General features: G+C 37.5%; 1 protein-coding gene across 1 annotated transcript in view; it reads right to left on the bottom strand.

The window, feature by feature from the left end:
- LOC103061859 (cytosolic phospholipase A2 epsilon-like) overlaps positions 1-23,451 on the bottom strand; it is a 54,439-nt gene that overhangs the window by 12,043 nt on the left and 18,945 nt on the right. The window contains exons 7-15 of the mRNA XM_088145506.1: positions 12,991-13,033; positions 10,664-10,727; positions 9,809-9,975; positions 9,017-9,109; positions 7,340-7,377; positions 3,313-3,448; positions 1,939-2,075; positions 762-984; positions 71-185 (exon numbers count right to left, since the gene is read on the bottom strand). Of these exons, the coding sequence (XP_088001632.1) occupies positions 71-185; positions 762-984; positions 1,939-2,075; positions 3,313-3,448; positions 7,340-7,377; positions 9,017-9,109; positions 9,809-9,975; positions 10,664-10,727; positions 12,991-13,033 (1,016 nt within the window). The remainder of the gene's footprint in view (positions 1-70; positions 186-761; positions 985-1,938; positions 2,076-3,312; positions 3,449-7,339; positions 7,378-9,016; positions 9,110-9,808; positions 9,976-10,663; positions 10,728-12,990; positions 13,034-23,451) is intronic.

Consider the following 23,451-nt stretch of genomic DNA (forward strand, 5'->3'; position numbering starts at 1 on the left):
GTCTCATTTTAGTACTGAACAATTAAAATGTTAGTACAGAATAATATGAATAATATACATACAGCATTACCTTTAAAATCTTGAGCACTGTAGTTGTCTTTTAGGTTGACTGCCAAGTAAATGGGCAAAGGATTCTGACCCTCACTCACAGCCACGCGCTGATCAGAAAGTGTGTGATTGTCTTTCTTCAAAAGAGGGAGAAAAATATGTCTGTTGACCATCATGTGTCCATAGACATGCAAGTCTTATTAGAGAACTCACTTCGAACTTTAACATTACAATGATATATAGAGACCTTCTGATTGTCCAGACTGTAGGCAAGATGGGATGAGGGAGGGGAAGAGTTACCTGTGTACAGGAATTCATGCGTGGAATATCTATGTGAACCCTCATGGAAGAACCCTGGAAGGACCTTGCTAAGGCAGATCTAAAGATCATCTAATAAAACATTTTAGTTCCTACAATGCACAAACATTTCCAGATTGTCCAAAAGCAGACTCTGTAGGTCAGCTACCTTCTCTCACTGCCCGTGCTTGCTTTTAATCCTGAAGATAAGTATATGTGGCTAATAGCCACTGAGAGATGCATCTTCTATAAATTTGTATCATCCCCTTTGAAAACCCTCTCAGCTTGTGACATGGCTTAACTAACCTCCATAAACACAGTATATGAAAAAGGACTTTCCTAGTAGACTACTTCTTTTTCAAATCATGCATCTATTTCATAGATCTCTCCCTTTAATTAATATGAAGGCTTATTACCTCATCATGTAACATGGACTCAATGACAAGGCCCCAAAGGTCTATGAAAGAAGTTCTGTGTCCTTCTTTGGTTCTTTGGCTCAGCTCATTATAATAATACTTCAGCTTATCAATTGAAAAACAGTTAAATTTAGATTTGGTCACATGTCTTCGGGCTTCATTAATGGCTTCTTCCAGGTATTTCTGTGACCAATCAGGATCTTCATATAATTTACCCATGGTCCTGAGTTTTTATTAAAAATAATAATAATGAAAATGAAAATGAAAATGATAATTAAGAGTAGCACACAACTAATAGCATAGAAACCTTACTTTCAGAGAGAATGACACTATTGTTATGTTTAAATATATTTTGGGTTATAATAATATCCCCCTGCTTTCCTTCCTCCTAGAGGGCTTTCTGAGGAATGGGGATAGCTATCCAGGGCTTCCCACATGGAGGGGGCAGCATTCAAAATATAGTATCTGAAATGCCACATGACATTGTCCCATGAGTGTCATAGTACTTTTCATTTAAGGTAATAAAACTGATAAATTAAAATGAAATCCCAACATTTATTTCAGTATTTTGTTTTTTCCACAGACAAAACAGTAACAGACAGTTACTGGGCAACTGAATTTAATGGGAAAAAAACAGAGAGGGGAAAACCAATATTAATATAGGATGCTGTAAGAAGGGAGTGGTTGGGTCTCTGTTGAATATTTTGCCTAGGAATATTCTCCAGTTTTACACTGAGCATAGTTTAGCACATCTATCTCAACCATAAATTGTTGTTAATCTTAACTCTAATTAGTAGAAAAAAGCTTAATTCCAATTAAATGTTTGTTTATGAAGTTGAAAGCTTCTATCATTGTTTCATTTGATAAATAGATTAAAATTTAATTATATTTAGTTTAAAATACAAATTTAAAGTGATATATTTATTTTAGAATGATTATAAATTAAAAATGGTATATTTATTTCTTGCCCGAACCTATCTCAATGAAATCATTAGTTTTATTCATGGGAAAAGTGGAGGTTATATACATTCATTTGTTACTTTTAGCGGGCCGTGGTATACAAAGTTTAACAACCCTTGTCTTACGTATTGTTCTGAACCTTTTCTGCAACATTATGCATACATCATATACTGGACAGGTCATGAAATATAGTAAATGAAAAGAAAATCCTCCTTACCATGTTGTGCCAGATAAACCCGTAATGTATGTAATACAATCTAACAGATTCAGTTTCTGCAGACCCAGAAGGCTTCCATACATTGCTGTAAAGGATCTGGTTCCACCACCAGTTGTCATTATTGCAATTACTGGTACCTATTTAGCACCAAAGGGCAGAGTGAGATAGGGGGTAAGCTGCTAGACATTGCTCCAATCTTAAGGTAGAGAAGGCTGAGCAGATGTACCATAAACAAGTTCTAACTGCAGGCATTGACAGAGATTATCGAAGCAAAGACAAATGCTCTTGTATTTTTTCTACCAGTTCTCATTCAATTTGATGAAAGAAAATTTACTTTAGAAATTATTTGAAAGGAAAATAAATATTTGTGGGTTGGAGAATGTTTGTAAATGGAGTGTGGTGTTCTTCCTACTTATTTAGTTACAGGGTTGCATAGGGGTATATGTGAATGCCCTGTCCTTCATTGACTGATCATCTCTCCAGTAGTCTGTACCTTTCTTGCCAGCTTCCTTAGCTTCCCACATTTCAATTAGGACCAAAGGCAAGACATCAAGAAAGAGTTTGTTGTATGAAGCTTTTTCAGTAATGGTACTACAGTTAGTCCTCACTTAATGACCACAATTGGGCCCAGCAACTCCATTGCTAAGCGACATGGTTGTTAAGCGAGACATTACGTGACCATGACTTGTGATTTTACTGCTGGCTTCTCCATTGACTTTACTTGTCAGAAGCCAGCTGTGAAGCATGCAAATGGTGATCACATGACTATGGGATGCTGCAACAGTTGTAAATACCCAGCAGTTGCAAAGCACCCAAATCTCAATCACATGACTGCAGGGACTCTGCAACGGTCGTGTGAGTAAAGTAAAGTTACTTTTTCAGCACCTTCATAACTTCAAATGGTTGCTAAACAGGGCAGTTGCTAAGTGAGAATTAGTTGTCCAAGGAAAGAGGTTCCTGCCTTTGAGAAAATGTTGGAGATGTTCTCCTTTCCCTGGAGACATTCAGAGAAATTGTCCACCTAATGTCTATTCACCTAATTCTGAAAGCTCATTTGTACCCAACTGTAAAAATAAGCTGATATTCAAATTATGCTTTTAGCAGCCAACATGACCAATTTATTTTCTTCCAGTTGTTCTCCCATTGTCCAAACAGGAGATTCCTGTATCCTCTGTGCTGGTACCTCTCTTTTATTCTTAGATCCTCTCTACACACCCATCAATGTTTGGCATTGCGGTGCCTACAGAAGGGTGTTTTTGCTATTAGTGGCACTTTGCCCCAAAATATAACTTACTAGTCCATAAATGGAGTTAGCAGTCTACTCTGAACTTACTGGGGAAAGAAAAAATGTGGGCATGTCCCTGCTTGACCTACCTCATCATCCTTCAGTTCTTCTTGTAGCTGAAGAACCTTCTTCAGGGCAGCAGCAACGTACTTCTTTCTCTTCCTTAGGAAGACTTGTTCTTCTGCACCCAAATCACACCCTAAGCGTACATTGAGGTCTTTTGGGCTGCAATATGATAACTTAAATTTTGTAATCAATCCTCTATTAACATATCAGCTAACTAAATAGTATTTACATTACCATCTATGTTTATTTCCAGAAGTATAAACATGATAGACTGTTGCACAAACACAATCATAGTTTGTTTTTGTGTATTCATATTTTAAATATTAATCTTTTTATTAATTGCATAACCTTTTGTTATCACAGTTTATCCTGACAGATGAATATTACATATACAGTATACCCAGTGTTGGGTGTGGTGGGGAACAGCAAAAAAGAGAGAACAGGATGAGCTGGCAGAGAGATAAACTAATTCAAATGTTTTTTTGAGTAACCTTTAAGCAGGTATTTTAAGAATTCCTAATTAAAATGCACAAAGAAATAAAATCTGCTTTAGATACTGTATTATTATATTACCATATCCTCTATAGTCTCTCGTTTTATTAATATTTTCAAAGACAACAGATTGGGATGGAAAATAAATTATTTAGGATTTCCAGATCTCTTGAAATGGTTGAGTGTAACAACAGCCAGGGGTTCAAATGTTTATCACCAGTCAGTTTAGTAAAAGTTTTAGAAGAGGATCTGCAACTCCCAGTATTGTTCCAAAAATATGTCGTAGTCATCAATTCTGCAGACTTGTTCACAAGAATTAATGAAAAAGGCCACTTCCTGAAAGGTGTAGAGGAATTTAGCACTGGCTTTGAAAAGGAGATGGACAGGTAAAACAATTACTCAGCCCTGGGAAAGTAGAAAATGTGAGAAAGAAACTCAGAATAGCCCTGCCTTATCCTTGTCTTAAAAAGGGACAGTGAAGGTTTGGACAGATTCTGTTAATACACCCCACAACAATGAAGTAGCATTCCTGGAATCTCTAGAGCAATGTTTCTCAACCTTGGGAACTTTAAAATGTGTGGACTTCAACTTCCAGAATTCCCCATTTTGCTAAAACTAAAGCCTCCTCATGCTATTTTATTTGTCCTATCCATTTTTTTAAATAGCCACACATCTTAATTTTTATCTAGTTTTATTTCATAAACCCATTCTCTGCAAGAGGTGTTCTAAAACTGAACACCAAGTCCCTGAAACATCGAAAAAAGGCTTCAGTCATGATATGTTGACACTGAAGCAATGGGGAAGAACAAGAAACGCGACAGGACAAGCCCAGGCTCTCAGATCCTACCCAAACCAACAAAGCAGCCAAAAATGGATGGCTACATGATGGACAAGAAAACTGTGAGTAAAAATAATAACAAAATAAATTCTCTCCATTGCATCCCTACCTCCAATATCTGTGATATACTGACCTGGGATTTGGAAACAGAAATTGAAAAACAACAATTATTAGAGCTGTCCTCTACTTTGCATGAGGAATCAAATCATCTGATTGAATCCCTGTCTTTATTACCCTCTCCTGTTGTTAGTACACCTCTGATGGGGGAAGAGCAAGTCAAGCAAACACCAAAGGAATTCACAACAGGTTTTGCTGCTAGACAATGCTTATTAACTGCACAAACTGTAATTTCAATTTTTGAATATTTAACCTCTATAAACACAAAGGTGGATTCTTTAAAAACAGCCTTTGAAACTCTTATGCAAAGTTGTCCAGATAAGCTAGCAGCTTTTACAGTAACTCAAAACATTGACACCAACTCCAATCTGTTTATGGACAACCAAAGGAAACAAAATTGCTCAAAAGAACAAATTAAGATTAGAAAGGGAAATCAGATACAGGCAGAGCTTACAGCCTCACTTTCTACCAAAGAGATAAACCCAAACAAGCACAACCGCAAGTTGCTTTAAGGATTACACACAACAGTTGGATCTGATGGATTGGTTTCAAGGGCATGTCTCTAACCAATGTTCTCTGTAAGTCAAGGCCTGGTATTTAAAGTGAGAACATGAAAAAGGAAGAAGAAATAAAGCTTGGACTGATAGCGCTTTAAGAAACAGCAGTGAAATTTAATGAACAAGTGTCTGTAATGATGTTTGTATTCCTGATTGAAAAAAAGTGCTTCAGAATTCAGAAAAAGAATTGAAGAAGCAAGAGGTTGTATTTCAACACATATGAGACAATGAAGAGAAAATAATAAAACAAAAAAGATTTCTTCAAGAAAAAGTCTACAGTTGAGTTTATAGAGGAAGTAATTCTACACAAGGAAGAAGATCAATTGAAGTTACAGAACAAGAATGACAATCGGAGGCAAGAAATGTACAAGATATTCTGCACTGCTGGAATTCCAAAATCGCTTTCAAACCCTCAAGAGAAAACAGTCTTTGAATTTTCAGAGATTGTATGGAATGGGAACTGAGTTGATGGATCCCTGAAGGAGAGAAGAGAGCTGGTCCCTGCAAAAAGAAAACAAAACAAATTGTCTTAGTAGCTGGTGACTCACCACAACAAAGAACTGCAAAAAATATGTGGTGTCCAAACCTGCTGGATTGTGAAATGTACTGTCTGCAAAGAACATGGATCAGGAATATGAAGAATAATTCCCAAGACTTATCAAATCCACTGCTAATTATCCCTTCTTCCCAATTCACGTGGGGGCAAGTAACACTGCAAGGAAGCTAAGAACACGGGGGCTCAGGTGGTTTTTTCATCCATTCCACAGAAGAGTTTTGGAAAGGGAAAGAAGAATAATTTCTTTATTTCATTTATTAAATTTTTCAACCGCCCATCTCCCCCCAACGGGGGAACTCTGGGCGATACAGCTGAATTACCAGAGACACTTTTGTTTCTGAGACTATGGTGTTAATTATCTACATGATGGGTCTGCTACAACCCTGTGGAGATGGAGAAGAAAAACCAAACCTCAGGAGTAGAACCTCAAATAAAGGCTTGTGTCTTGCAAAAGAAGTTTGAAGTGTTACTGTAATAAGACCTATCAAACTGCACAATTAAAAAAAAAAGACAGGAAGAACATGGTTCATGAATTTCATGGCTTTCATTGTCTATAGGTTAATGCTCAAAGTGAGAAAAGGAAATAAAGAAAATGAGTTTTAATTGTTAGTACAGGAAGGCAAATGTGAATTATAGGTGTAATGGAGGTATGTGGATTGTGGGAAAGCTGCACATATAGTTTTGATTTCAGCAAAGCACCATTTGACAAAGTCCCCATGATATTTTGATTAATAAGCTGGTTTAATGCGAACTAATTGGCATGACATTTAGAAACTGTAACAGCAGCCAATTAATAGTTGCATAATATGATTTTTCAATAAAAGAAGGGAACTCTTCTGCACCCAGTATTTTCCTTCTTTGATCTAGAGCCAAACATAGCATTTTTAGAAAATATGATTTTTTTAAAGAACACTGTTCTTTTTAAAGTAGAACTTTACAAGAATATGTAATGTTTGGGAGCCCATTTCTTAGCATTGTTTTGATAGGTACCATTTTTTTGACATTATTTATCTTATGGCTTTTTATATTCCTGAAGTAATCAGATAAGTAGTCCCAGCCAAATGGGATTTACAAAGGGCTGGAATCCTTTGATCTTAGTGATTTAATTATATAGGCTGTCATCTTGTTAATTAAGTCACCATGATTAAAGGATTTCAGCACTTCCTAAGGATACTGTAAACATTTCCTATGACTGATATAAATTGTAAAACCGATCACATTTTAAAAAGAGAGCTAAATATTCAGCAATTGAGGGAAATGTAAATTAATAAATCATTATTTTGTATATATTGGTAATTCTGAAAAATTTTGCTCAAAATATTCCTGCGTATCCAATGCCATTACTAGCTTTACTTATTCATTTTAATCAGGTTTAAGTATTCAGTCTTTTTAAAATGAATTTTCTTTGAATCAAGATCAGAGAATCTTGTTTTAAAATAAAATTGTACAATATGTTGCTTCTTTATGATGTTAAAAATCTGATATTTTACCAGTCTTTTGCCTTCACATGCAGATCAAAAGATTCATTCTGAAAATCAAGAGAATAAGTACAAGATTAGGCATATCACTCACTATTTTATGCCTTCTACCTTAGAAAAGGATAAACAAACAACCAAATCTTGTTATTAAATCAACTTTAGTTTCAGGTCTAAGATACAGCTGAAATTATATCCAGTGTTAACAACAGAATGACAGATTTTCCATTTCTAAGTATCCACAAAAATATTCCCCCTGTAGTAAGGGAAGAGAAGGTGAGTGTTGTTTGTTTTTGTTTTGTGGGACCTTCTGGAACAGTCATTAGGAATCCAGAAAGCTACCTTAGACTAGAGTCAGATCATGCTGCAATCCTAGACATGAGATTTAGGCAGCTCAAGTCCATTGGCACTGGGGCAGCCTAGATTCTGTACATACATACATACATACTCAACAAGACTTATTTCAAAATAAGTGTGTATGTGTGTGTGTATGTGTTATTTATCTTATAATACTTATGACCTGCCAATGTGATGTAGTGTGGTTAAGGCACTGGACTAGGAGAAGGGACACCCATGGTCTAGACCTTTCTTAGGCATGAAAGCTAGTTGGGTGTCTTTGGGCTAATCACACTCTCTCTGATCTAGACTGGGAAGTCAAAAAACATCTATCTGCCAACCCACACTAAACCAACATGGCTACATGTTACAATCCATAGTTTTCAGTGAAGAGGCCTTCTTCCTGCAGTAGATTGATCTAGGCTCATCATCATCACCATCATCGCCATCATGATCTTCACACACAAACACACATAAATTATGACTCATAAATTATAAAAACCTATATAAATATATATTAAAAAACCACATACATACATAGCCAAGCTGTGAATAACAAACAGTCCCTTCGTAACAAAGTGGGCTCAAATGCCAACCTGGTTCAATGTGTGGGAGAAGAGCCAGATCTTCATGACTCTGTGAAAGGCTAGTAGGGCTAGGGCCATCCACACCTCAGCAGGGAGCTTGTTCCAAAGGATGGGCGCAGCAACAGAGAAGACCCATCTCTAGGTCTCATAAGATAACACTGCTTCAAAGAAGGACCCAGAGCATGCCCACCCTGTGTGACCTAGTCAGATGAGCAGCGATAACTACAGGCAGCCCCACAAATAACCCAGTCCAGTGCCATGCAGGGCTTTATAGGTGATAAGCAATACCTTGAATTGTACCCATAAGCATACTGTGAGCCAATACACCTCATGAAGAACAGGCATATCCATTATTACCGGCGCTGCTACATTCTGGACCAGTTGCAGCTTCTGGATGGTCTTCAAGGGCAGCCCCATGTAGAGCTCCTTGCACCTGGGAGGCGACTAAGGCACAAGTGACTGTAAGCAGGGCTGCCAGATCCAAAAACATGCAACTGGCTTATAAGGCGGTGATGCAAAGCTATGGTTGTGGCTGCCTCCTGCTCCTCAAGCAGCAGTCAGGAGTCCAGGAGGAACCCTAAAATGTGCACAGGTTCTGAGTGGTGGAGTGTGTGTGTATACACATGTACTCACGCGCACACAGACACATATACACACACACACCCCTTTCCATTTATCTATAAGCCTCCATTTATCTATAAATCTCTCTCTGTTTCTCTGAGGTGTGATAACTCCTACGGCATTGTTTCCTTTAAGAAAAACAGCTCACCTCTCCTAGCACTATTTTCTCTTGTATGGGAAGTTCAGTCAAAGGCAAAATCACAGTAGAAGAATATCCTGAGTTTCCTTTAAGTGAAGCCAGCTAAATAGATACATATACATATAAAAACTTAAAAGAAGAAAAGTTGTGAGCATTTAGTACATAAATGTTACATTACCCAAACACGGATTAACACCAATCTTTATCATAAAGATTAAATGAAATTTCTGAAGGGTGCAAACCAGCACTCACTTCTGCAATCAGAATTTTCCCACCCTCTGCTGTCTCAAGCAGCTTAATTCTTTTTCTCTAAATCCACTCTAGAGGATGCTCTGCCTCTCAAGAGTAGATTTTTATAATGTTTGGCAAGTTGTAGGGGACACTGATTTGCTCCCTTCCCAGACAGAAAAGGCTAATTGGATAGAAACTTAAATATGAAAAATGGTGCTAAAATTTAAAATTATATTTTCGATTCCTTGTCCTTGAGACAAATTGGGAAAGAACTGACCTAGGAAAAGTTGAAAAATTCAGTCCTTTTTTCTCAATCTGAAAAATCAAATTGAGCAAGTGGGTTTAGGACCATTTTTCTCAGCCTCAACAACTTTAAGATGTATGGACTTCAACTCCCAGAATTTCCCAGTCAGAATGCTGACTAGAGAATTTTGAGAGTTGAAGTCCACACATCTTAAAGTTGCTGAAGTTGAGAAACACTGATTTAGGATAATAGAATTTGTCAAAATATTTCCCTCTTAATTTGTTTCAGCCACATCACTGATGTAGTACTATCAGTAATAACACTACCTTTGACCAAAACATTTCTGTAGGTAAGGTGATCTCCAGATTTGACTGATAATTCTTGATACAGTGAAACTGAATGATGTTACTATTACTCTGGCTGGAATCAGGAGCCAGTGAAATCTTCTGTGTTTCCTCAAAAGAACCCTTGACTGTAAGTGTTAATTCATCTTCTACGTAGATAGAACGAAAAACAAAGGAATATTAACAACATTAATAATCACTCTTTATAGGCTTCAGTTAATAAGACTCATAGAAATTTGGGATAGAAAAATTACTGCTGATCTGAATTTCCAGAGCAAATTCATTTCTTTTAACAATAAAAGAAATGGGGGTAGTAGGAAGGGGAGCATTTCTTGAGAAATCAAGCCAGGGAAACAAAAGTAGTATTTTTCTTAGTTCAAGAGCAGCTTCTTAAAAATTTCAGCCCCTGGGGAGGGGGGCGGGGGGCGGGGTTACCTTCACAAATGGCAGAGCAGCTTGTGCCCATGATCTTTCTATAAGAAACTGGTCCACCGTTCTTGCAGTGACAGAGTTCCAAATCAGCATGCTGTCAAGCCACCATATTTTCTCCCAATGCCTCAGAAATGACATTTTGTCAGTATGAGTGTCATTTCAGAGGTATTGCAGGTAGTAAGAAATGGTGATTCCCTCAGAGTGGCTTTAGGGGTTACTGTTTGTATTCAGGTAAGGACAACGAGCTATAAAATAAATTCACACACTGTCACATGCTGTACGCTTCTAAATGAATCATTAAAAGCTGAAACAATTAAAAGATAATAGAAAAGATAGCATTTTAGTCCTCCTAATTCTGACCCAAAGCAACACAGGTAAAACCAGTTAATAATGCAATGACCTCACTTGTGAATTGTTGCTTCAGTTTCTCAATATCCACTCTAACCTCCAGACATGAAAGTTCGCGTGACTGTAAGAACAATGGATATCAGTTACACAAAGATTCATTGATCAAGAATGCTATTTTGTTATTCCAAACTAGTACAAACATTTTTCCTCAGCCTACTAAGTTTACTCTTGCTGGGTTTCCAACTTTCCAGCTACTCTGCCGCCTTTCCTCCCATAATATACATATACTTTCCCCCAAAATTTCTATTGACTCTTGCACCTTCAGTTTCCTGACCCTTTTCTTCTATTTCTCTCAGCCAATTGGAACTGGAGATTCATGACTATATAGATCAGTTCATCAGTTTGACCCACATACAGTATATGTGGCTAATAATGGAGATACTTCAAAAATGTGTTGCCACTATCAGGAACATCAAGTGGGTGCATACATGTCACTTCTACAGAGATCTGTAGATGGAGCCTCCTCCAGGCTGTAAAAATCTGGGCAACCACTAACTAGCAGCAAAGAATTAGGGGGCTTTATGTTTCTTTGCTGCCATCTAGTGGTCATCCAGATTTTTCAGCCTTCATATGATATGCCAAATGCTCCTCAGAACCCAGATTACTTGTAAATCAGTTGTCAAATTTGCATGTTCCCAAGCATTATGAGAATGGAAGCTATCTCATGACATGAATGGGCACATAATTTCTGAGAGTTAATACTATTCAATAATATATTTTGGGGCATAGAATCTGTTTTATGCCAGGTCAAATTACTTGTTAATTCAAGAGTAGAATAATACAATACAAGTCTATTCTGATTGGCAGTGGCTGTCTCCAAGACCTCTCATCTCCATATCACTTACTATCTTAAGTGGAGATACTATGGATTGGACATGAGATTTTCTGTATGCAAAACTTGTACTGTGTTATTGAGCTATGGTTGTGTCACAAGACAGTACTTATACTGAACTGTTATAGTGTGACTAAAGCTGTTGGACACACATCTAGCTGTGTGATGAGTTGGAGTAAGCCTGTCTGATTCATAGTAAGAATTATCCTATTTTTTAAACAACCATAAATATCTAAAGCATAATAGTGTTTGTGACACACAAGATTAAGTGACCTGCATCTCTCAGAAGTTACTTTTCTCATCAGTCTAACAATTTCAAAGCCGTAATGAGAACAAAATAGCTGTAATTATAATCTTATTCTGAGTCACATACTTCTGTCATATATGTTTTTGGTGATGGTTAGGAAGAAAAGAAACCAATCAATTGAAGATGGGATGATCAACAAAGGAGGAGGAGGAGGAGGAGGAAGAAGAGGAGACTTGGAAAAAAGGGTGGCTTATTGAAACTACTGAATATATGCAAATGTTGTGCGCTGAAAGGAATAAAGTTAGTATTTACTTATTTTAACTAAATGACCCATGAGTCTCTATGATGTGCCTTGCTGGTTGGACAACCTAAGTCAGTAACCAGCATTGTTGACTGCTGGGGATAGACCTAATAAAGGTCAGAATCAGTGGGATGGAGCCGAGGAAGAGAGCCTTCTGTCCCATCCATGGCATGAAAAGAATCCGTGGCCATGGCAACTCCCTCACTCCTAATAAGCTCCCACCATCAGTATGATTATTTCTATGAAAAAAAGTTTAATCATGGGTTCCCGGAAATTCTACCTAATTTCATGATTGGATTAGGCGTGATGCAGGGTTTTTGGTCTTCATTATCAGTATTGTTGCTCTAATTAAGGGTACACAAGACATTTTGAAGACTGTTTCACACTCAAAACAGAGTATTATCACAACCCCAGAAATGTTCTGGGCTTACAGCTGGGCTGTTTCAAGCTCAAAACAATTCTGGAATGATTGGAATGATCCATTTTAAAGTAAACATGTATTTGCATATCTTATGCATACCCCTAGTTATAATGTTCTGTATTACCACCCTGAGTACAGGCACCAGTCCATTCCAGTTGTTTTTATACCTTACTTTCCCATTAAGGGATCATTGTATGGGATCCACCTCATCTCAAAGACTGGAATGCCAGCTGCACCCCCAAATGGCACTGTCCCATATCCAGGGTATTGGTAAAAATCTACTACACCTTTCTTTGCCCCAGCCCATGTGATAAGCTGGAGAATCAGCTAACAGTGAGTTGCCTGATGATTAGGTCCTTGTTCTAAGCCATGCCAAATCTGTATCAGCTGCAATCCATACAAAATTGTTGCAATTGTTGAACAATCCTGATTACATGTAGTTTCTGTTTCCATCTTGCTCTCTAATGGGTGCTGTGGACTCAATCATTTTTAGAAAATATTTTTGAAAATAAACCATGATTACCACCAATATTCCATTTGTAATGATGTTTTCAGGATGATCTGGGCTACAAAACAAAATCAAAGAACATAATGTTATAATTTGTTTTTTATATTTTCTATGGCATAATTAGATACAAATTCCTTTACACGCAGATTTTTTTCATTGCATACTCAATCATCATTTGCAATCCCTTCTGACAAATGAGAAACTAAAATGGAAAGATAGGGCACAAGACAATATATTAGAGTCTATTGATTTGGGTGTGTTTGATGGTTAAGTGTCTGTGAACCATCACTTACAGCATTATGGAACAACTAGCCATTATTTGAGGCCAGACAACTTCTAAAACTCTGAAGGTTATACTGCAAGTTTCACTGGTGGCTCTTCTAGAGTTATCCCACAATCCTCAATACTCAAGTACTTACTAAGAAGTACTCTTTAGGGAATTGCCTTGACTACTTACTATAGTCGAAAGGCAGAGTATAAGTCAAACAAAGTGCTACTGTAAATTAGTATGCACAGTGTGGCTTGCATTCCATTATGTTTTTCCACATATAGAAAACTCTGATTTAATACAAACTTCTATTGGTGGAATGGGAAGAGATTATTTTCTCTTACTGCCTCACTTTCTTACAACCCTTGGTGATTCCTCTGATTCTGTTCTAAAAGATTTTATAATAACTTGGAGCAGATTTGAAAAATTAACTCCATCCTCATTCTGCTAACGATGTTACCTATTGGGAAACATCACCACTAAATATCAGCGGAGTGACTCTTCCCAAGTATTTCTACCAAAGCTTTGAGGGCATCATCAGGGTTCAGGGCATCATTAGACAGAATTCACCTGATGTAGTACTAGATGTCTCTACTCAAGAATGGGCCTTTTCAATAGTAGTCCCATGCCAATAACTCCAACTTCTTTTTTTTAGCACCAGCAAGCATATTTTTATTCATCTTTCATCATCTTATGGATTACACTGTTGTATAGTCTCTGCAGCTGTTTTTTTTTTTTTTTAGTGTTTTACTGTGCTTATTTATTTTTTATAGAATTTATTTGTATTTTAATTGATGTTCTACATTTACTAGCTGTGGATTAGCTAACACGTTTTTTAAAAAATGATAAATTGAATATATATTCACATATATCAGAGAAAGGAGGAATTTTAAAAAATGGTCACATAAAAGCAAGAAATATCTAAACAGAAAAAAAGTATTTATGTAGATCAATGTAAATTAATTACGATGTGGTGGTTAATTCACGGTGAACCATGCACTTCCAGGGGAGTAATGGTCGATTGAGGACGGTTCCATTTTTGCGGACCCAACAGCTGTGGCAGTTAAGAGAAGCCAACGAAAGGTCTGGCTCCTGGGAACCATCTCTGTATAAAGGGGATGTCTAGATCATCCACAAGCACTCCTTACAGAGGCCCCCTGTGAAGAGATTGCAAATTTGCAATCCCCAGCAAGTTGAGCGCTCTGGGAGTTGTGGGAAACATCGAGCCCAAGCTGCAGTGTGGAGCCTTCAAAGGACACTAGGTTTGCTTTCACTTCCTCTTTTAATTACTGTTGGAAACTACTTATTTGTGTTTTATTTGGAAATTAAAAACCTTCTGAAAGGTAAGTTACTGCACACCGGGAGAATTTCCTTCTATCCAAGAAGAAAGAAGATTTAAGTAAGTCTTAAGATTAAAAAGAAAAACTTTAACTTTTAGAAAGCAGTGAAAGTGAGCTAAGAATATTAACTGTGGACAGATAAGGGGCCAGATGAATCTGAAAGAATCGTTTTTATGGACTGTTCTGAAATTTATAAAAATATAGCTGATGATTTTGGAATTAACAGCAAGCAATTTCACAGTGGGAAAATTTCCATTTTGAAAATAAACAAAAGATAAGACTGGGCTTTGAAGGTTAACTAGAGGGAACCAGAGAGCAATTAAAGGAAAAGATACTTGTTAACATAATGGAGGAATATTGTCTTACTACAGAAGAATTTAACTCTGTTTGGGAACAATGTGTTCAGGACTTACTCCTAAAACTTGATCTAACAGAGGTTACAGAAGAAGAAAAGATTCCACTGGGTAAAACAGAACCTGTTGGTGATTTGAATAAGGATTTTAAAATGGACTTTTAAAAAATTGCCAGACTATAAAAGAGATATGGAAGACTTGCAAAAAGATGCTGTGGATGTGAAAATAGATTTTAAAATGCTTGACTACAAGGAGAAAGAAGTTGTAATGGACATGCAAACTTTTCTGGTTGATGTTTTAATAATTAAAAGGGATATCCAGATTATAAATCAGAAGAGTGACTTTGAGAGTTATTTTACTTTGGATCCACAGAAGGGGAACACTAAATCTCTCAAGTTGTTTCTGAAAACAGACAGGCAGAAAATGAGGAGAGACTATTATCTGGGACCTTATTTAAAGTGACTGGAGATTGAACCTCTTAAAAAGAAGACAAAGGAGTTCAAAGTGGACTTATCGGATCAGGGTTGAACTGTATAAGTTCTGATTTTGGGTTGTTATTATTGGAATCGTGTTTTTTTTTCTGACCAGGATTTAAGATGTTGATTTACAGATGTAAAAGGGATGTATTTGACTTAGTGTAAAATATATATGTTACTATAATTGGTATGCCTATGGGGATAGATCTTTTATGTTTTACTTATTAGAAAAAGTTATTAGTTAATAGTAAATAGTTTTGTTGAAGGCTTTCATGGCTGGAATACGATGGCTGGTGTAGGACTTCCAGGCTGTGTGGCCGTGTTCTGGAAGTTTTGTTTCCTAACGTTTCGCCAGCATCTGTGACCGGCATCTTCAGCAAAATCATGAAACAAACCAACACACTGACAAGGAGCTCCTCCCTTCACCCCAAAGTACTTCAACACATATGCAAGACAAAAGCCCTTTCACCCAGACTATACGGACTCCCCAAAATCCACAAAGACTCGATCCCACTCAGACCCATCGTAAGCGCCATTGGTTCCCCAACATATGAATTATCCAAACATCTGGCCACCCTTCTGCAGACCCACGTTGGACAGACTCCAGCCCACATCAGAGATTCAGGACATTTCATCAACAAAATCAGCACCCTGAAACTCAACCCCACGGACAAACTGGTCAGCTTTGACGTGGTCTCCCGGTTCACCAAGGTACCAGTGAGGGACACCCTGGCACTCATCAAACAGACCTTCCCAGAAGACATCACAGCTTTATTTCAGCACTGCCTAACAACCAGTTACTTCCAATGGGATAAGGAGTTCTACGAACAGATGGACGGCGTCGCCATGGGAAGCCCCCGAGCCCAGTCGTAGCAAATTTTTACATGGAACATTTTGAAAAACGGGCTTTAGAAACAGCACCCGTTACCCCAACAGTCTGGTTCCAGTTTGTGGATGACACCTTCACAATTTGGAGTCAGGATGAAGAAGAACTAGAGAAATTTCTGAACCACCTAAACAGCATCCACCCCAATATACAGTTCACCATGGAAAAAGAAATGGACGGCAAACTTCCATTTCTAGACACGTTGGTCATACGCAAACCAGACCTCAAATTAGGACACAAAGTTTACAGAAAACCCACCCACCCAGACCAATACCTACACAAAAACCCCAACCACCACCCACGTCAGAAAAGAGGCATTATCAAAACCCTCATGGATCGTGCCAATTGGATCTGTGAAACACAATTCCTAAACTCTGAACTTAACCATCTTAATTGGGTCCTACAAGCGAATGGCTACTCCAAGAATGAAATAAAAAGAGCCATCAAACCAAGAAAACAACATGCGACTGAAGAAGAAAAACAGCCACCCACCAACAAAGTATTTCTGCCCTACATCAAAGGGATCACAGACTGCATGGGAAAACTGATGGAAAAACACAACTTCCAAACAATCTTCAGACCCACCAGAAAAATACAACAAATGCTAAAATCAGCAAAAGACAAAAGGGATCCCCTCACCGCCGCAGGAGTATACCGCATACCATGCAGCTGCAGACAAGTATACATCGGGACCACAAAACATAGCATCCATACCAGGATAAAAGAACACGAAAGACACTGCAGACTACAGCAACCAGAAAAATCTGCAGTAGCTGAACATGCTCTCAAGCACACTGGACACAAAATCCTATTTGAAAACACAGAGTTACTGGACAACACCAACAGCCACTATACCAGCGGGAAGCCATTGAGATTCACAAACACCAGCACAATTTCAATAAAAAAGAGGAAAGTCTAAAAAATCAACAAAACCTGGCTACCAATCCTGAAAAATGCAGCCTGCAGAAGGTCAACGAACTCAGCTCAACCACCAGGACGCGTGAACAATTCACACAATGAACATGCTAATCACCCTCAGCAGCCACTCGTTAACAACTCAATAGAAAAAACCCTGCCTAATCCCCAGGAAGATACACACATATTCTGACACCAAAACAAGCAGCCACTCGTTAACCCAACTCCCACACACACCCCACACACACACCCTTCAGGCACCCTCGCTGATCTCTATAAATACCCACAACAGGGTCACATCACCCTGGGCACAGAGAGAACTGCTCCTGTCTGTGCTCCTGCCCTCAGAAGATGCCGGTCACAGATGCTGGCGAAATGTTAGGAAACAAAACTTCCAGAACACGGCCACACAGCCCGGAAGACCCACGCCAGCCATAGTAAATAGTTTTATTTGTTTAAGCTTAAAATATATAGTTTACTTTTACTGGTATTCTTAATGCTTTGCTGAATAAGATTGATTGATGAATATTTTTTAATAATTTGGCTACTGTTTAGGGATGAGAAATAAGAAGAAGTGGGTTCCCCCCCCGTAATATTAGAGAAGATGTTGTTACCGTAAATGCTTATACTTGCTTGGAGGGAGGGGGAAGTCACTTTTTATATGTCTTTCTGTCTCTCTTTTCTTTTTCTTTCTCTTAATATTTTTCTTTCTTTTTTGTTTGTATATCTTTTTAGTTTTGTATTAGCTTATATATATATAAAACGTCAATAAAAATATTATACAAAAAAAGTTACTGTGCACCACCACTCACAACATAAATGGAGGAATGGACCAAGGATGAGATTTATGTCAGCACAGTAAGCGCAAAGAGCACCTGAAACAAGTCAGCCAATGTGTTGCTTATTCAAACTATATCAGGAGGAGGGAGTGGCACATTCACTTCTACCCTCTATTAGGGTGAGAGAACTTCCAAACTGTCGCATAATAGCACTGCATATGGGGGATTTAGAGAGACAATGGTAGCCACCAGCCAGCATCTGCTTCAAAGAGCAATATTGCCACGACTGTTTTTTAAAAATATATCCGATGTTTCATTCCTGAGCTTAAGGTGGCATACGTAGCACTCCTCCTCCTATTTTCCTCACTGAAACAATCCTCTGAGGTAGGTTGGACTGGGAGAGAATGACTGGCTCCAAGTCATCCAATAACCTTCATTACATCTTTTTTAAAAAAGACCTAACTGCCATTACTAATAGTAAAGCCTCTTGTCCTCTTAAAAAACTGCATCCCCAAGAACCACTTATGAATAGGGACTGGGAAGACGTGTTTTTTAACCATTCTTGCTGAAAGTCTGTTTTTATTTATTTTTATTTTATTTATCAAATTTGTCACCACCCATCTCGTTGATTCTGGGCGATTTACAGCAAGCTTACAGTTTCGGAACTGTTACAGAAAGCTTACAGTTTCCAGCTCTCAGATCATTTTTGCATAACAGGTATTAAAAGAAGCATAATCCAAACAACTTCATTTCATTTTTATTCATTTGATTTATATCTTGCTATTTTACTTGTGTGAGTAATCAAGTTGGCTTACAAAATGCACTCAAAATTAGCATTGGCTAACTAATGAAAGTTGACTTCACATTCAGATGTGCTTGTAAATATATACAGGATTTTATTTATTTATTTTTGGTCTTCAAAACTAATTCCTCTGCTGCTTGAGATTCCCACCGACTGAAGAGACATAAGCATCCAGCAAAATGCTTAATAGAAAAATATTTGCATTATCTCATTTGAATCCAATGAACTTGCCCTCATCCTTTGACAAGTTTTTAGCTTACAATACAAGATGGTCTAAAGTCTCTCTTACAGTTCCTCCTCTCTTCTTATTAAAACAGGTTTCTGTGGAGTTCTTGGTGTTCTCTGAGTCTGGTTGTTTGCTTGCAGACATTTCATTACCCAAATAAGTTACATCATCAGTGTGAGATTTCTTTTTACCAACTGTTTCTATAAAACAGGTTTTTATTTACACACTGAAGCAAGTAAGAAACACAACTTCCGTTGTATGCCTGGATTATCCAATAGCACTATGTTGTAGTATGCTGTTTGGTTTTGGCTGTTTTTGTGATATATAAGTCCCTCATAATAGTTTATGTGATGAATGTCACTATGGCTTGTTTAATAAAGCTAAAAACCCCAGTTTAGCCCAGTAACTGAGCCTGTCATTTTGGTCCACTTTTGAGCTCAGTTAAAAAAATTGCAACATTTCATACCAATTGGAACAACCAATTTAAAAAACTGCTAAGCCATTGCAGTATGTCAGATATTACAGAAAGGACTCTGAATTAGTAACATGCAAACATGCCACACAAATAGTGAAATTTAGGTAGTACAGTGGACTGAGCAACTTCAGACTGAAAATAATTCCATTGTTATGCTTCTCTACTACTGAGCTGGCTGTACCTTCAGTTTGTGGGATCTACTTTATCTTTGATCAGATTTTTGCCATATTAGAGACAGAGTAATGTCAGAAATACTGTAGTAGCTTAGGAAGGAAGACACCAACTTGGAATGTCTCTGAACTGATGCTCTCTCTCCCTAAGGACCTGGTACCAAAAGCAGGGCTCATATACAAATTACTCCTACTGGGGTGTTGGCCACTATTGTTAGAAATATTGGCAGATGAAACTGTGCTGACCTATTACAAAACACTTAGATGTGTTTTGCAAAATGCTAGATCATTGCCTGTTTCTGTCCAACCATTCTCTCTAACTCCCTATAAATAAAATGTTGGGAAACATGAAAGAAAAGTTCTAAACTACCTTGTTCCTTGCTACTACTTGTAGTAAGGCTTTATTTGTATTGGGGAACCTTCAAAAGCCCTGCAGGGTCTAGTGCTTCAATCTGTTTCATATGTAGAACAGGCTGCTTGTACAAACTCATCTGCAAGAAAATACCTTTAAATTGTTTTACTTCCTCCCTGCCTGGAATACTTGCACTGGTGCCCATCTTTTCTTTAATTTGCAACCTATTATTTCACAGTCTTGTGTAATGGTGGTCCCATGTGCACACTAAAGTCTTTTTTAAAATGTTTTTATTTATTTCAAAGTCTAGGTTATTTTCAAAAATACTGTTTTCCTAGAAAGCAAATGATACAATCAGTAGTATTTCCCTACTGGCATCCAAAGAACCATAGAGGGATTCAAGAGTCCATCAATAGCTCTGACTTGGATTATGTCTACTTTTCATCATTAACAGCTACAAGATGGGTCAGCTTTTAATTCACAGAATCATAGAATTGGAAGGGAATCCAACCCCCTGCACACTGCAGGATTCACTACATCACCCTCAATAGATGACATTTTTATTCCTCTTCTTGATTACAACTCTGTTTTCCAGTGAAAATCATTGCACCAGAAATGTACATCAGTAACTGCTTTTTTGAGTTCTTGTAAGCTTGTGTTTGCTTCTACAAATTCTTCTCTGCCTATTTGCCTTGCATAGGCACTGCCCACTGACATAATCTTACTCTGTTTTACTTTTATTTTAAATTTGGATCAATGCAATGCTCAATGGGCCATTGTTCTACATGGTAATGACTCGATTCCCTATTTAAGTTTGTTCCAATTCATCATTTATTTGTGCTACTGTATTAGCATTCATTTTTTCTTGTTAGTATTTTGTTGCCATATGGAATAGACAATACTTTTTAAAATAAACTACTGCCTTATTATAGTTTCTTCATCATCAAGATTAAATCATCAGCATTTAAAAGCCTGTTTAAATGTATGTGTTTTAGGGCTTTTAAAAACCACCAAACACATTAATCTTCTCAATCTAGCAAGGACCACAGTCCAGAGAACCAGGATGACTCCAGAGAATGCTTTATTTTGATTCACTAAGTTGAAACCATGGCAACTGTGCAGCAACTGCCTTATATGATCTCAATATTAGATTTTTGCTCCAGCATATGTAGCACTCCCTCCTCCAATTTTTCACCGCAACAATCTGAATTCTATGTCAGGTAGGCTAGGCTGAGTGTGACTGACCCAAAGTCACTCTGTAAGTTTATATAGTAGAGGCTGGAGCTGAAGTTGCCTCTCGCCATTCCCAGTTTATCACCTTAATCATGATACTACAATGAAGACAACTACTTGTATTTCTAAGAATAATGCCAAGTATTCTGAAGTAAACACATTATGAAAATGAAAAGTACATAATGTACCTGACATTCATCCTCAGATTAGGAACAGTGCAAATAATTGTATGAAAAGTTGAGACAATAGTGTAATTAGTAGAATGAATGAGTAAAAAAAAATTGTAAGTGTTAAATCAAAATTAAAAAAGATCAAACTCATTTATTTAATAAAAACAAAACAATGTACAATATATTTTATGTTCTTTATCATCAGCTTTTAATATATATTAATTCCTCTACATATTTTATTTACAATTTTCTTTAGCTTTCTTCTTTGCTGCAATTTTCTTGTTGGTGTCTAGGGATACAACTTCAAATCTGTTGGAAAGCAAGAAAGAAATATATCATTATTCACATTATAGACAGAACAAGCACATCTAGAGTCTCTTGGGTTTGTTCAATATATCCAATTCCTAGGAGCTCATGTCGCTGAGCAGGCCCACAACATTTCCTCTTTCCTCTACTGCAATACAGTAATTGCAGACCTAGTAGGAACTATAACATAACATAAGGCAAAAAGTATCACTAAATGATGTGGACAGGGCACCTTCCTATTTAGATATGCCTTAAACACTATTTTTACATTCAAGCAATATAATGTACCATTGTGTTTTCCAGGGTCCAAAAGTAGGCCTTTAATCTCAGCTCCTTTAGTCTCTTAGAAGCCAGGAGGCTTAGGAATATCAATACTGCGAAACCAGCTGATCCAGCGAGAACCTAAGGCAAGAATGCCATCAGCAGGAGACTCGCGATTTCTAATGCCACTAGCAACAGGCCCATTACGCAGTCTTTGAATCCTATGAAAACAGAAGAGACATCAAGTGTTGTTATGCACAAAATTCAACATATGAATATGTGAAAACAAAAACACACCAGAGAACCATCTAAATAAAAATATAACTTACCTTCTCACCCATTGCCTGCAAGGGGTGGTCTACATATGGAGCCTCTTGATTCATCTGAGGATGGCTATCCTAAGAATTGCTGCTCCATGTGGTTAGAACCAATCCACTGGGTTGGGTGATATTGTCAAATTCATATTTACCAAGTTCAAAATATGAATTTCCCAGTTTGTAACACTTAGCTTACACACTGAACATTATGATTCTAACTCAGAAAGCTTCCAGATATATACAGAATAATAAGAAGTACTCCCTGGAGATGTGAAATACGTTGGAAAGCCAAACACCAAAGAGTTCTTCTTGCTGCTGTGTTTCTTATGTGCTTTGTGATTGGTAATTTCCTGGCGTCCCTATTGATTTCTTAAAGTTTCCCTCAAGACAAAATTGATTCCTGATGATTATGTAGGCATACATAACATATTCGTGTTGTTTTCTTGACAACAATGCAGAAGTGGTTTTCCACTGCTTTCTTCTGGGATGTTTTTTCAACTTCCAAATGTGGTTGGTCTTCAACCCTGGGGTTTCCTGGTGGTTTTTCATCCAAATATTAATCAAGTCCAACCCAACCCAACCTAGTTTTTTCAAGATGAGCCAAGATCAGTTTGATGCTCTGACTTCTTACTCTCGCCATTACATTGTTCCAGGTATATGAAGGAATAGCTACTGCTGCCAGCACCATCATCATGAGAGAAAATTTGGCTGAAAGGAAGTGGTATGATTTGGAGGCCATTGCTATGGAAATGGGGAGGAGCTTTAGGAGTAGGATGTCAGGATAGGACATGATATTTGGCCAATAACACTCTTAATGATGTGGTCAAGAATACAACAATTTTCAAATTTGAAATTGGACTTAGAGAAAGAAGAACCATTTTCTGATTTCCTACTTATTTTTAGATGTGAAGAACAACTTAATCTGCTGAATCCAAACTGAGTTAAAGTGAGTTTGGCCATCACTTAGCTGGTTCCTAGAGTATGCCAGTAATTAATAGCAAAGAGGTTGTCCACTGATAGAAAGGAGTGCAACTGCAATATTGCACTTCAGGACAATGTAAGGACTCATACACTTGGTAGAACAACCCAACCACCATTCTTACAAATAATGATTTCATCAGAGGAGCCTTGTTCTGCAATACACATA

This window comes from Python bivittatus, unplaced genomic scaffold (assembly GCF_059951505.1).
Source record: "Python bivittatus isolate LINGU-HERP-01145 unplaced genomic scaffold, Pbiv_v1 ctg000480_np1212, whole genome shotgun sequence".
Lineage (NCBI taxonomy): Eukaryota > Metazoa > Chordata > Lepidosauria > Squamata > Pythonidae > Python > Python bivittatus.